The following is a 14,780-nucleotide window of genomic DNA, read 5'->3' as shown; positions in this document are numbered from 1 at the left end:
GAAAATGATGTCGATATTAGTGGCGCAAAAAGTTGCAGAAAGCTCTTATGCCAGATTGAACAAAGGGACAGAGTTTAGTGTTTTTACGCATGTGAACTCTGATTCACTAGAAGTTGAAAATGCACTACTTTGATGGGATTGTGATTTGTTTCGTTTAACGTGTGCTGCTTCTACTACACACATCATTCAGTTTTGTTATCCTCTTAACAACATTAAAAGCTTTAAAATTGGTTCTTAATTCCTATGGAAGCACAACTTTACCTGCATGTGAATTACACAAGGAATAATAGTTGCCAAGTACGAGGATCGAATATTAAGGAATAAGGAACAAGATGCTTTTACGGTAAGGGCAACTTAGGACAATGATTCATGCAGTAAAGTTGATTAGAAGTATGAACTATCATCTTCTCTTTTGGTATGTCACAAATCTTTTTAAAAAATTGCTTTTGGAAAAGAAGGTTTATCACAATGTTTCGGATATGAAATTGCAATTGCTAATTCTGGCATTAAAACTATAATTCTATAACAAACTAGTCCAAAGTTCACATAAACTATCTAAACACACATAAACAACACGATTCTTTACTTACTTTAGTAAACTAATTTTGTTGGTTAAATATTTTTTAAAAGAAAAGTCTAATTACAGCAAAGCTTTTAAGTTTCCCTTTTTTCCTTAAAACATGTGTTCGTCCGATTAATTCAAAACTATAGCTACGTGATATGACAGTCCAAGGTTCCGTGATTATTGGTTTTTACTAGAGGAGGTGTCTTTGAGTGATCTGATCCCAAAAACACTGTTTCATGGAATTGGAGTTATTAGGTGATTCTTATGTTGATAATTACTAGTTACAACTTACAACAGAGATCGTTGGTGTGTAAGTTTGACTGGGTTACACTATTCCAACAACATCTTCGAACAACTTTGACCATCTAACAGTTTACGGCCAATGTTTCTCAAATTTCCATTTCGTTTGGATTACCCGGAACTGACGGTCGTGATGTTGTTGTAGTAGACTAAAATAGCGAAGATGCATGCAGAGATGTCAACTGGACTAGTCTGGTCTGGTCCAAAATCTGTAAGTCCGGTCCGATCCGATCGGAAAGTATTTTGGATCTATATTTAACGTATGGACTGATTTAATAGGTTATAGGGTTTTTCAGACTTTTCTAGCTTTTTGGAATAGTTTTATTATAAGGTTTTATCGTTCCAATTTACCATTTAAAACATCTAAGTATTCATAAAATTACATTAGTTTCAACTTTCCTTCTTCAAATACAAAATCAGTTTAAATTTTTCTTCTTTAACAAAAATATTTTTCATAGTGTAAAACTATATTATAAACAAACTAAACTTAACAAATTTCAAATAATTAAACATAAATTAAAGAACAACGTATGCTATACTTTCTATTTTAGAAAAAATATCTATAATAGTATTTGAGAAGTCAGTTTCCTACGTGTCGCGTTCACGTTAACTCTCACGGTAGTTGATTATGATGATACCGTTAATGAATAAATATATCTAATTATCATTATTAAATATTTATTCTATTTTTTTCTTTTTTTATTTAGGTTTTCTTTTTCTTTATTTTTTCAAAAACCAATATAATAAAGAAAAATTTTAAATTTTAAAAACAAAAATATCCTTTATATATAAGTGTAATTTATAATAAGGAAAGTTCACAAAATAATCTTCATTTCAAAGTAAAGAAATAATCTTCCCTTTTAAAAGATAATCTTAAAAAACATAATATATACTTTAAAAGTATTAAGCATTTTATTTAAATCAATCTATTTCTCAAATTATTACAAAGTAATTTAATAACACAAATTAAGATATATTTGATGAATAAAATTTAATTTAATCTTTTTTTTAATTTAAGTTCCCTTTTCTATTTTTCAAATTAACATATATGATAAATAAATTAATAAAATTTAAGAACAATATATATTTTATATATAAAATGTGATTTCATAAAAAGGAAAGGTTAAAAAAAAATCTTGATATCAAAGTAAAGAAATAATCTTCCATTTTAAAATTTTTCGGTTATGTTTTTATGTAACTTTGTATTTATCATCCTCTTATTTTTATAATTTTATTTTTCCAAATTAACATATACTAAATTGCTAAAAAATCAAAATATCTTTACACATCTAAGATGAACAACCAAACTAATACAATGAATAGAAATAGTTATAATTTAATTTGACAGATATATGTAACACAATATACCCACAAAAGAGTAACTAGACCAATTCAAAAATTTTATACAATGTCAAACATTAAATAAAAATAATATTTTTTATTTATAGTAACATTTATATATATAAATTATAGAATGGCTCAACATATTACAGATAATTATGAAATTTTCAAATAATATTATAATATATATATTAACCAACTATTACAATTAAGTATTTTGTATAATTTATGTATATATATATATATATATATATATATATATATATATATATATATATGCACAAGGTTTCAAAGGACTATCATTGTTATATTTATTTATGTAACTTTGAATCGTCAACACTTTAGTTTACTTTTACTATTTGATTTTCAAAACAACATATATTGAATTATACATAATCTTACTAAAATATGTTTACAAATTTATGACAAGAATCAAACTACGTCAAAATAACAAATTAATCAAAATTTTAAGCTGTACAAAAATAAATTATAGTTGAATCGGAAAAGTAAATATTATCAAATATATCCAAATAATAACCAAACAGTCGAGATATTATATATCCAAAATTATATGTCTAATAAAAATAACATAATGTTATTTAAAACCATTCATATTTATTACAATATAAATAATAGAATAACTAAAACTAAAACATTAATAAATTATTATTATAATATATTTATTTTATAATATTTATACCCATGCATGAGTTCGGAAAAATCACCTAGTGATATATATAAAGAAAAAGGCACATTTTTCAAATTTAGAATATAACTTTTAATGATTAAATAGTAAAGTGTGTATTCATAACTTTTATATTTGCTTTGTTAGAGTTTAAGTCTAAATATTAAAATAATATATTAATATTAAAACTAGTTGTAATCGCAAGGAAATGTTTTTTGAACAAGGTGGTAAAGTTTAGGTTTTTTTTTATGTTTGGACTGATCTTAACCCAAATGGGATTAAACTCAAAAGTCAAAAACATCTAAAGCTTAAATATGATAAGTCCGGAAACCCAATTTTGTAATACATAACGTCTAAACTCAACTCCAGTAATTTATAAAGATGGACGAGATCGATCTTAGCTGACATGTCTAGATGCATATCTAAAGTAAACAACGACTAAGTATCTACATACACGTTTTTAACACGTTTTTTACACGTTTTTCTTCTTCTTAGTATTCCTAAGATTAAGATAAGTCGTTAAAAATAATGTATAAATATATACCTATGTCTGATATACGAATGATCCATAGAAAACTTGAATTATTGGAGATGAAAAGGAGACAGCGCATGCAAAGACTTTCATTTCTGTCAAAAGTAATGAAATAAATGATTTAACATTCTACCCAAGAAAGTAATGAAATATATATATATAGCGTGTGTGTGTACAATTGCCTCTCTGACCTCTTGAAAATTACTTAGAACAGTTTATTGCAACTTTATAATACATTTGGGTCAAAATCATTCTAAAGTTTCCATGAACTGACCTCCAAAAAAGTCTAGGACTTAAAACTTTCCATTGAAAGTAATTACATCCAGGTAATTCATGATTATACACATCATTAGTGAAAATAAAACTACCTTCCTCAATCAAATTGAAGCTCTTGTGGGACTATATAGGTATCTTCTACGAATTTTGTATTTAGTTTCTTTTTAAAGCCACGTATAGGAGTCAATCGATGGTGATATCAAGCTCCTCCAAAATATAAATGGCTATATGCAATGGACTATATATACGTATCATGTCAAATTGAAAGAGATTGAATTAATTTACGGATTTACAGACGGTTTGTTGTTTTTGGTCAAAGCATACAAAAGAGTAGGATTTAAAATTTAAGTAATTATTTATCGTGTTATCAATGTTTTTGGTTCGAATCTTCAATGAGATTTATAAATTTATACACCTCGAAAAGAAAAGAAAAGAAACGAAAAACAGAAATCTATAATTCTATACATATGATCCCAAATCGTTTTAAGTAAATTTTCTTACAAAGTATTTTAAATAATTTGTAGATATTATTTTAGATTCAATTGTTTCTTCAAGATTCAAATGTTTATTGAAGAAGATGTTCACTTAAACTACTCCACTCGTTTAGAAGAAGCCTCGCCAGTCAGGGTATAGCACATCAATGATCGTATCGTGTAGTTTAAATCAAAATAAACACATAATGCCAATTAGACCCAAAAAAAACACATAATGCCAAACGTATATCGACTTTCCGTCGACTTATTTACCATGCACACGTCTAATTTTCCGAGGAGACAATTCATCAATTATTTTCTTGAACTTAATTTCTCACCGTCATTTTCTTGGATTTAATATTATATATATAAGCCCTTGGACTCTTTCACATGTAAGAGGTGATATTAGATTTGTTCTCCTAATTCAGAAGATCCAAATTAACGAAAATGAGAATGATTTGATATTCAAAGATTATTCTTTCAGTTGTCACCTCTTCATGATTAGTCAGCATTTATATTAATTGCTCGAACTAATTCTTCTACGTTCTACAGAAGCATCGTTTAAAAAAACGCATTACAACAAAAGAGAAATACAGATGCAGAAAATGAGGAAAAGGAAGTTGAATAATTATATATTATAATTTTTTTATTTATTTACCTAGTATTACCGCTCAGTTTTGCATTAGCTCTCTTTGACTTTTATTTCAATTACTTCATAATTTAACTATAAGCTTTAACAAGCCAAAAAAATATAAGAAAGATGATACAATACTTAAAAACTCTCCTTTAACATATTGAAAGTTTTCTTGGTAATTATAATTTTAATTTAAGGTTGTAAGACCATCTTTATCCACTGGCTCCACATCCTAGTTAAAGTGTGCGTACTCCTCAAACTGCCAAATATCATCCATGTTCCACATTGGATCTTGTGTCACATCCTCCTCGTAACTCGAATCGGCTACGTGACAATCCTTAAATGGTAAAATGTCCGAGTTGCCCATGGTGGGCACCATGTACTCTTCCTCCAGGCAAGGGAGGGAACTATAATATTCTTCACTCACACATTGATTACTACTCCCTCGTGATCCTTTCAAGGACATTAAGTTTGTGGTTTCAAGATCAGATAAATCAATGAATTGTGACATTTCGGTGAGTTCTTGAGACATGGAAGTGGAACAACCCATGTTGAAACCTGAATCGTGAGAGACGGGTCCAAGTGAATCCGGATGAGGAGTTTTAGTGTTGGTGTTTGAGTTATCTTTCATCTTGTGTATTAATCTTGGAACCCAGAAGCTACGTACAGCTTCCAAGAACTGGTGGCTGCTGGAATCGATGTTGAGCTGGCGTGCTTGTTTCTGAACTCTAGTTCTCCAATAGTTTTTGATCTCGTTGTCCGTTCTTCCCGGTAAATACTGCGCAATTTTGGACCACCTAAAAACCATGTTAACATATTAGATTAACATGTTGTTTATAAGTAAAAGGTATATATATATATATATATATATATATTGTGTAAATTTTTAACCAAAACATCATATCATCAAAGAATAAAAGTCTACAAAACTAATACATTAGAACATACCTATTACCCCATTGACAATGGAGTTCGAGGATTAAGAGTTGTTCTTGAGGAGTGAGATTCCCTCGCTTTATGTCGGGTTTGAGGTAATTTAACCATCGTAATCTGCAACTTTTTCCTTTTCTCTTTAGCCCTGTTTTTTTTTTTTGTAAGAAAGAGATCAATTTTCAATGCAAACTGCGTATATGAAGTGGCAATAAACTACATATTGATTCTAGAATAACTAAGTATCATGCACACATGAAGTGCAATTTTACATTTTTTTCTGGAAAAACAAGAAAATGTAAAAGAACAAGAATATTACCAGAAGATTTAGCGAGTACATTCCATCGGCCTTCACCGTTATGGGAAATGTAATTGGTGAGAATAGTGTCTTCCTCAAGCGTCCAAGGCCCTTTTCTCTGCTCTATACCTTCTTCATTTTCATTACACCTCTTCTTCATTCCTTTTATGATTAGATATATTTCAGTTCCTAAGCTTTATTTAGTTGTGTGTATATATTAGAGGGAGATAGAGATAGAGATGAGATAAAGACTAATTAAGAGAGAGGGTTTTCTGAGAAGTGCAAGGGGATTCAATCAATGGTTGTGGAGGATTTATAGACTCGTGGTATTGGATAATGTTCGTACTTTGTTTTATACATATAGATAGCACACACCGAACTTGAACAATGAAAATTCTTAAAATCATTGATTTATTCAACCCCTAGAATAGTTAAGTGTTGGTGCATTTGGAATTATTAAACATTGATATACATAATAAAATAAAACAATGTAATTTCTCCAAACACATTTGAAGATTCTCAATGTTTTAGTCAAGAGACTAAGGCAGGAAGGCTACATGTAAATAGTCTGTAAATATAGGCTTGTTGGATTTTTCTTTTCCGGGTTTATATTTATGTTTACAGCATTACATGTTAAGATATCGTGTTTATCTATAAGGAAAACTAGATTTTGATCTGCGCTTCGAAAGTGCGGGTTTTTCTTTGGATTATAAACAAAATTTGCGAATCAGTATTTTAGAATTGGCGTACATTATTCTGTTACAAAGTCATTATATCGAAGAAGGGCACTCACTTGTTTAAAATTATATAATTTGTGAATTTGTATATATAAGATTTTGTATGTACACTTTTATATAACTCTTTTTAGTCTTAGATATTTTACCGGATCCGAAAAACCAAACCAAAATCAACCAAGAAATATAGTTGTGGTTTGGGTTTGGATCTAGGACAAAGTACATATTTGATTTTTTTGTCGACTTGCGGTTTCTGTTCGATTACGGGTCCTATCCGAGACCCAGTTGGGTATTCAAAGTATATTAAATGCTTTATGTATATTAGGTATATTTGAGTTTTTCAGATATGTATTTGGTATTTCGAATGTGTTTTCAGTATTATGAATAGTTTTTTAAGTTTCGGATCCAGAGTTCTGATTATAGTTTCGGGTAAAATTCAAATAAAAAAATATTTTGGGTATAAAGAAATGTTTTTTAGGTATTTTAGGTTCCTCATGTCATATTTATCGTAAACTTTGGGTTTTTTGGTAATTTAAATATTTTTCAGGAATTTATTTGTGTTTTCGGATATTTTTTGGGTTTCAGTATTTTTTAATTTTTGGGTACTTCGAATATTTTTCGAGTCCTAAAAACCCCAAACCAATTTGGTTCGTTACGTACCCAAAATTTATAGGTATTTTGTAGGTATTTAAATTGTGGACCTTGATCCCAAAAAAATCGACCCGAATCCGAACCAGAAAATTTTAAATACCTAAATGTTTAGAATCCAAAAAACTTAGACCGAAAAGAACCGATCGGTATTCAACCAGAAGACCCGATGCCCATACTACTCTCCCACATTATATTTTGTGTGCATTTTATAAGAGTTACATTTGTTGAACTTGTGAGACTTAAGATTTACTTGGTTGATTTTGGCTAATTTAGTAGTATAGATTTGTAATTTTTTTTAAATAATTTTTAATATTATATTAAATTACAAATTTTATTTTAAACTATAAAAAATAATTTAACGTAAAATATATAGTTTTATTTTTTACATATGGTTTGTTAAAGTGTTTGTATTAAATTTGATTTTGTAAATATTTGGAACTATATAGATGTTTAGGAAAGAGTGTAATAAAGTATATAAACTATATTGTATGTTTTGAAAAGAGTATAATAAAGTATAAAAACTACATTTGTGTATATCATTGTCATGTGATATGGTCTAATAAATACAAGTTTATTTGTTGTATAACTTTGTCATGCTAAAAAAAAAGTGGTGTAATCAATTATTGTTAGAGAAATTTTAGCTTACATATTGTTAGTCAAATATTATTGTAAGACCAAATCTATTGCTAGTTAATTAACGGGTCCAACAACCTTTAATAAGTAGATTTTTTTAAGAATTCTTTTCTCTTAGTAGTAAGAATAATAAAAAAAGAATTAAGTTTTTGATGTTTTTGCGTATTCTTTTTTTCCCTTTTATTATTTTTGAGTATTATTGAATTTAAAATTTTAAAACAAAAATACAATATCTTATATATTAAAACAGAAGTCACAACCTTGATTCATGTGTGATTTTTTTTTTTAAAAATGGACCTAATAGACCTATTCCTAGAAAGTCATGTTACATTTAGTCTCTAATCTTATCTTTTAAATTTTGGGTCTACCAGAAATTTTGTTTGGACTATCAATAATTGGATTTAAAGAATAGATGATCTATTGTATTTATAGATAGTATAAATTAAATAGATATAATTTAATGTTGTAATACTATACCTCCATATGTTAAATATTTAAATATTTGTCAATATTAACTTTTAAAACTGTAAAGATGTTTTTTTAAAATAAAAAAATCATATTATCTAACAATGATTAATCTTTACTACCGTGAACCAATGAAAACAAATTTTAAACTATATAGCTTATTTTAAAAATTAAACAAAAACTAAATATTTAATTATTTACTCGATAATATAAACCTATGAAGCGAAAAGTTTATTTTTTTTTTAAACTTTCTAAATTTTTGAAATGTTACAATATATTTGAATATGACAATAAAACAATATTTTACTAATCTTTATATATATAGTTACAATTTTAATAATAAAATAATAATCCGAAAATATATATATATAGAAGAAGATACAAATACATGTGAAAGTTTAAAACAATCTATTCAATGAAAAATATACCATAAACTTATTATGTTTTAAAAATTGATAGACACATATATTATAATATATACCAATTTAGAATTGAAAACAAAATATTTATATAAAAATAAATGAAAACAAAAATCCGCGCGGTTGCATGGATCGAGATCAAGTAACCTCTTTAAATTAATACTCTATAAATTAATATACACTAAAAATCTCTATAAAATAATATAATTTTATAATCCCAAATTGAGTTTTTGGTTCAATTAATATATCGATAAATAAATTACTCAATAAATTAATAAAAAATATAGTTTTGGTGTAGTCTCATTCATTATAATAGTCGATGACTTTTTGATTGAAACAGTAAAGCTATATCCAAAACTAGATCTACAAATGGATATTAGAGTTTAGAAGAAAAGGACATCAACTAGCCACAAATATCATCAAAAACTGGCCCGGGTTAGTTCAAGTCTAGAGAGACTATACAACAAAAACTCGGAACTTAATGGTCAGATGAACAAAAATAATTATCTAAACTTCAGTAATTATGTAAGTAATAAGGGACATGATTTACAAATTGTATAAAGGTTCACGCATGTAATTTTGACGTATTTAAAATCAATCAATCATGGCAGTATGGTACCAGAGGAATCTACGTAGTCAGCAAGTCGTATGAAGATACTCAAAAAGATACGTGTCTCTTTGGGGACTATTCCTTCTCAAATTCTGCATAATTGGTTTACAAAACTTTTTAAATATTTGTAAATAACACAATCACACAGCCTCTTGTTTGAAGATAAGTTTAGTGGGACAGAACAAAAGTGAAAAGATAGAGAAACACATGGAATGAAGAAAGGAACAAGAGGAGGTGGAGAAACACAATTATGATTTCCAAATTTAGTAAGTTATTAATGGTAGATTGTGCCCATCAGTTTCTTTTTCTGGAAACCCATTGGTGATTAATTGAAAGATATATTTAAAGCTGGGACAATTCATTTGCCTATTTAGCCGACTTGATCCGATGACTGACACTTACAGACAACTAAGTTAATAGCATATTCTCAATAAAACACTTATATTGTTAGTTTGATTTAGGGCCTGACTGGTTCAAACGCAGCGGTTGCGGTTGCGGTTGCGGACGTTTGCGGATGCGGGTGGTTGCGGTTTCTAGCGGTTTTAAGAGATTTGTATGACTGGTTCTGCGGTTAAAAATTGGTGCGTTTGCGGGATACTTATGACTGGTTAACTACTAGATACAGCAGCGGTTAAATAATAAATTAACAATATTTACATTTTATATAATTATAAAAATATCAAAAATCATAATATTATAACAAATATATAAATTATATTTTCAAAGTTATAGTTTTAAATTTTAAAAATTATAGAAAATATTTTTATTTTAAAATTTTATAATATTAATTAAAATATCATAGATATATTTTAGTATTTTTATAATTTCATTTTTAAAAATTTATTGAATATTTTATTTTTGTATTTATATGGTTTTTAAAAAAAAAGAAAAAAAAATTATCCTCCCGCAACCGCCCGCAACCGCAAACGCTAGCTGGAACCAGCTTTTGAATTTAAGAGGTTCGGAGCGGTTTGAAGCGATTTATAGCGGTTTGTATGATTGTTTCGAAACGCTGTCAACCGCTACCAACCGCAAAAGCTGCGTTTGCGGGTGGTAGCGGGGAAACCAATCAAGCTCTTAGTAAAGAGCTTTAAAGATTAAAATTACAAAGTTACAAGGCTGTTGATTTTAGTTGTGCATACTTGATGTCTTGTAGTATTTTATGGTTTTACCTACATATTTTTAGCTTATTTTAGTTTTAAAACTTGCATTCAGGCATTGTTATGATTCCTATACGTGCATTTGTGTTTTCATGGAAATTAGTGTGTATTTTCTTTTTAACATTTGGGTTTAGGTGAATTAGAGGAGATTATGTGTATATATATGATGCTTAAGACTTAAATTACATTGATTCTTGCTTTGTCCATTGTTGTCATGGTGTTCAGTTCACTATATAAAACCTTAGCACGGGGAAAGTCACTATCTGGAGCACGCACATCCTTGGATATATATGGTCATGCTGATGATCAATTCAAAGCATTGGCCATGGTGTCGTCTCCTGAGCAGTATCATAGTTTTCTAGTGCATAAGTTATAACAGTTGCAGAAGTAGTATCTCGCAATGAAGTGACCGCACCACCTTATTACCCTACAGCTATAGGGCGATGCATCAATGGTTTTATCACAACGCCTAAGGATGTGAAGAAACATGATTAAGCAAAATATATACAGGTTGGTTACAACTTACAAGGAAACTCTACTTTGAAATAACACAAGATTTTGATATAACATGAAGAACACAAACAATCACAAACAAGACATTTACCTCAAACATATACTCACACTTTTTTAACTTTGCAACAACATTGTTGTAAAGTCACTGAAGGAAAATCTGGTTCAAAGCATCAGCGACATGCTTCATCGCTGGTCGTTTCTCGGGACTAATACTAACACAAGCCATTGCAACCTTTAGCACAGCAATGACCTCTTCTTCAATCTCTGTGTCTTCAGGCACCAAATAAGGATCCAAAATGTCTGACATCTCTTTCTTCTCATCGATACACATCTGTATCCACTTCACTATCTCCATCTCCATCTTACCAACAAAAACAATCGGTAACCTTCCCGTTATCATCTCCAGCAAGATGACTCCGAATGAGTACACGTCCCATTTCTGAGACGGCTTCACCGTTGCCTTCATGGCTTCAGGAGCCTGGTAGAAGGAGCTCAAGTTTGCAAGTGGACCAATCGATGAGGCGCTCTTGTTGGATGGTGGATGGTCATTTGTGTTTGTTTCCAACGTTCCTGCGATGCTAGAGAGGTGCATGAGTCCAAAGTCCGAGATGTGAGGCTCCATGTCTTGTCCCAGTAGTATATTGCTGAGTTTGAGAGATCCATGGACGTACTTCTTGGGGCTAAACTCGTGAAGATACAACAACCCTCTAGCGATTCCTCTCATTATCTTTAACCGAACGTCCCAAGCCAGAGGCTTGAATGACACCATACTTGGATTGCCTAGCCACCAAACAAAAGCAAAAGTTGAGTTCTCAGTTCTAACACATAGAAACGATCTGTGAGTTTTGTCTAGGCCTGTAGTTTCGGTTTGTTCGATTATTTTGGTTCAGGTATTTTTGGTTATTTCGGTACGGCCACAATCCCACCGAAGTGAACCAATAAAAATCGATTCGTTCGGTTTTTGGTTAATTTTGGTTTTTAATTCTATTTATGAGAATAACCGATTTTGTGTTTGTGGTTAAAATTCTGAATAATTATCTAAAAACTGAAAATTTTCAGATATTTTTGGTTAGTTCGGTAATTTTGGTTATTTTTATTTTCAGAAAAAAATGCAAAATCGAACCAAACCAAAAACCAAAAACCAAATCAAAAACCGAACCCGAAAACCTAATAAAAAACTGAACCAAAACGAAATCATTTTTCAAAACCCTACCAAACCAAACCGAACCAAAAAAACCAAAATTTTTGGTTCAGTTACGTTAGGCTGGTTTGGACAAAATCTGCAGGCCTAGTACTAATTGTCATAAAGGTATGTACACTTACCGTGGAGTGCATTGGCAAGACTTCCGTTAGGAATGTAGTCATAGATGAGAAGCTTCTCCTCCACAGACCAATAATAAGCCTTAAGGCTAACTATATTCGGATGCCTCAGCTTCCCAATAGCTTCCACTTCCGTCTGAAACTCCTTACATCTCTGCGATCCTCCTTCTCCCAATCTCCTAACAGCAACGGTAAGCCCATCTTCCAGCACAACTTTATACACAATCCCGTTCCCGCCTTTCCCAAGCACGAAAGCCGAAGCCTTAAGCAGCTCATCCAAATCCAACGCCATGTGTTTATCCAACAGAACAAGATCGTGCTGCGTCTCGAGATTCTCAGAAGAAGGCGACTCTGAACCATCTCTCCTGAAACAAAAGGAGGAACCTCCTTTCTTTTCTTTACATTCTTTCTCCAACACGTGGCCTTCCTCGTCCACAGTGTTATTACGGGAGCAGAGCTTTAAGTAGCAGCAGGAGAAGAGAAAGCCAACGATGCAGATACCAATGACGTCACACACCACAATTGCAATAACAGCAGACTTGCTTAAACCTCCTTTCTTGGAGTCTCCTTCTGGTACAAAAGGGTGAGATGTTGGAGAGTCTTCTGGCAAGCAAGGATCCTTCAAAGGAGGACCACACAGCCTCGGGTTCCCCAAGAAAGCTGTTGGTCCTCTGTTAACCAGAGCTCCGGTTTGCGGGATCGGTCCACTCAGGTTGTTGTGAGCTAGATCAACGTACACTTTCTCAGGCAAGCTCCCCAAGCTCGCCGGGATCGAGCCGCTAAACGAGTTGTGAGACAGATCAAGAGTTCCTTGCAGTCTACTCAAGTTACCAAGATCATCAGGGATGAGACCGGTAAAGTTGTTGTAAGAAAGGTCAAGCTTCTGCAACAAACCCAAAGCACGACCAAACCCACTAGGGACAGAACCGGTGAGGTTGTTCTGGCTCAAACCCAAGCTTCTAAGCCTCTTGCACTCCAGAATCGAATCCGGGATCGGCCCATCAAGCCCATTACGCGAAAGATCCAAACTTTGGAGGAGCTTGAGGTCGCCGACCTCTTTTGGGATCGACCCGGATAAGGAGTTTCCGTAAAGGACCAAACTTTGGAGGCGCTGAGCGCGGAAGAGCTCGAGAGGTAAGGTCCCGGTGAGGTCGTTGCTTCTGAGGTTTAAGTGGCGGAGGTTAGAGAGCGAGCCGAGAGAGGAAGGAAGGTGGCCTGAAAGTTTCTTCTTTGGGATGCTGAGAGAGACGACGAGGCTGTGATCGTCGCACGTGACTCCGTTCCAAGAACAGGGGGTTTGATTCTCTGAGTCCCAGTTGGTTAAAGACCCGTCTGGATCTCGGGAGATTGATTGTTTGAGAGCTAAAAGAGCGTACCCTTCGTCGTTTAAAGCGTTCAATTCGCCGTTGAAGTTCAAGGTTAGGAGAAGCAAGAGTAGCAGCGATCCCACCGACATTTAGACAAGAAGTTAAGTGTTCTTGAGAGAGAGAGGAAGGAGAGGAGAGTTTGGGGAGATTGATTGAGAGAGAGAGAGAGAGAGAGAGAAGTGAGAGTGTGAAAGCATAGGAGAGAGTGGAGAGTCGTTGAAAATGAGATTCGGCTTCCACACCTGGACCATTTGGACTCTGGTTTCTTCTGCCTATTAATATATCCACATTTTTAGTTATTTTTGTTTATTATTAAGCGTAAAGATGTGTTGTATTTGTCGGTAAAGTAAATTATAAATCAATGCTGAATTGTTTAAGGTATAAAGAGAACGATGGAGAAAAACAAAACTTGAGAATAATGATGACAAATGTACAAAAGAGAAAGTCTTGCGGAGATATTCATGCACTTCTTTTCTGCATTATATTTCTTCAATTTTTCAAGAAACTTTTAAAATTCAGTATTTATATGGCCCTAAAATCATGCATATTTACTACTCCCTTCCAAAAATATCGTGCACAAAATTGTTAAAAATATATCTTTTGAATTTTGAATATATTTTATAAGTTAATAATGATAAATTTTATACTTTAAAATAAATATATTGAATTACTATTAGGTTGTAATTATTATAGTAGTTATATAGAAATGCTATATTTCTAATTAAATTTTAATTCGTTTTCTTAATATATAAGAAATCTGAAATTTTTATAATTTCGAAATAAAGGAAATATCAGTTGTAAACTTATATATTTATAGAGTGTGCTTTGTTGAGATGTACCTAGGCTGTAACTGGTTTTAGTTTATAGGAATATG

At 31.4% G+C, this 14,780-nt stretch overlaps 2 protein-coding genes across 2 annotated transcripts; both read right to left on the bottom strand.

Moving 5' to 3' along the window:
• Nucleotides 1–1,505: 1,505 nt before the first annotated feature.
• LOC103840557 (transcription factor MYB62) lies at nt 1,506–8,304 on the bottom strand. Its single transcript, XM_009117054.3, has 3 exons — nt 6,056–8,304; nt 5,755–5,884; nt 1,506–5,603 (listed from the first exon to the last, which is right to left on the bottom strand). Exons 1-3 carry the CDS (start codon nt 6,192–6,194, stop codon nt 5,039–5,041), a joined length of 834 nt encoding a protein of 277 aa, XP_009115302.1. The 5' UTR covers nt 6,195–8,304; the 3' UTR covers nt 1,506–5,038.
• A 2,876-nt stretch (nt 8,305–11,180) lies between these two features.
• Nucleotides 11,181–14,616, bottom strand: LOC103840555 (receptor protein kinase-like protein ZAR1). The gene is made up of 2 exons (XM_009117053.3): nt 12,543–14,616; nt 11,181–11,999 (listed from the first exon to the last, which is right to left on the bottom strand). Exons 1-2 carry the CDS (start codon nt 13,993–13,995, stop codon nt 11,362–11,364), a joined length of 2,091 nt encoding a protein of 696 aa, XP_009115301.2. The 5' UTR covers nt 13,996–14,616; the 3' UTR covers nt 11,181–11,361.
• Nucleotides 14,617–14,780: the final 164 nt, after the last annotated feature.

Source organism: Brassica rapa, chromosome A09 (assembly GCF_000309985.2).
Source record: "Brassica rapa cultivar Chiifu-401-42 chromosome A09, CAAS_Brap_v3.01, whole genome shotgun sequence".
NCBI classification, from domain to species: Eukaryota; Viridiplantae; Streptophyta; class Magnoliopsida; order Brassicales; family Brassicaceae; genus Brassica; species Brassica rapa.
This window is presented reverse-complemented; position numbering and strand designations above follow the sequence as displayed.

Coding starts and splice junctions, on each gene's coding strand:
- LOC103840557 (XM_009117054.3), bottom strand. CDS start 6,194: ATGAAGAAGAGGTGTAATGAAAATGAAGAAGGTATAGAGCAGAGAAAA. Junction 5,885..6,055: donor TGTACTCGCTAAATCTTCTG/GTAATATTCTTG, acceptor AAAAAAAAACAG/GGCTAAAGAGAAAAGGAAAA. Junction 5,604..5,754: donor CATTGTCAATGGGGTAATAG/GTATGTTCTAAT, acceptor CATGGTTTTTAG/GTGGTCCAAAATTGCGCAGT.
- LOC103840555 (XM_009117053.3), bottom strand. CDS start 13,995: ATGTCGGTGGGATCGCTGCTACTCTTGCTTCTCCTAACCTTGAACTTC. Junction 12,000..12,542: donor TCTTGCCAATGCACTCCACG/GTAAGTGTACAT, acceptor TTTGGTGGCTAG/GCAATCCAAGTATGGTGTCA.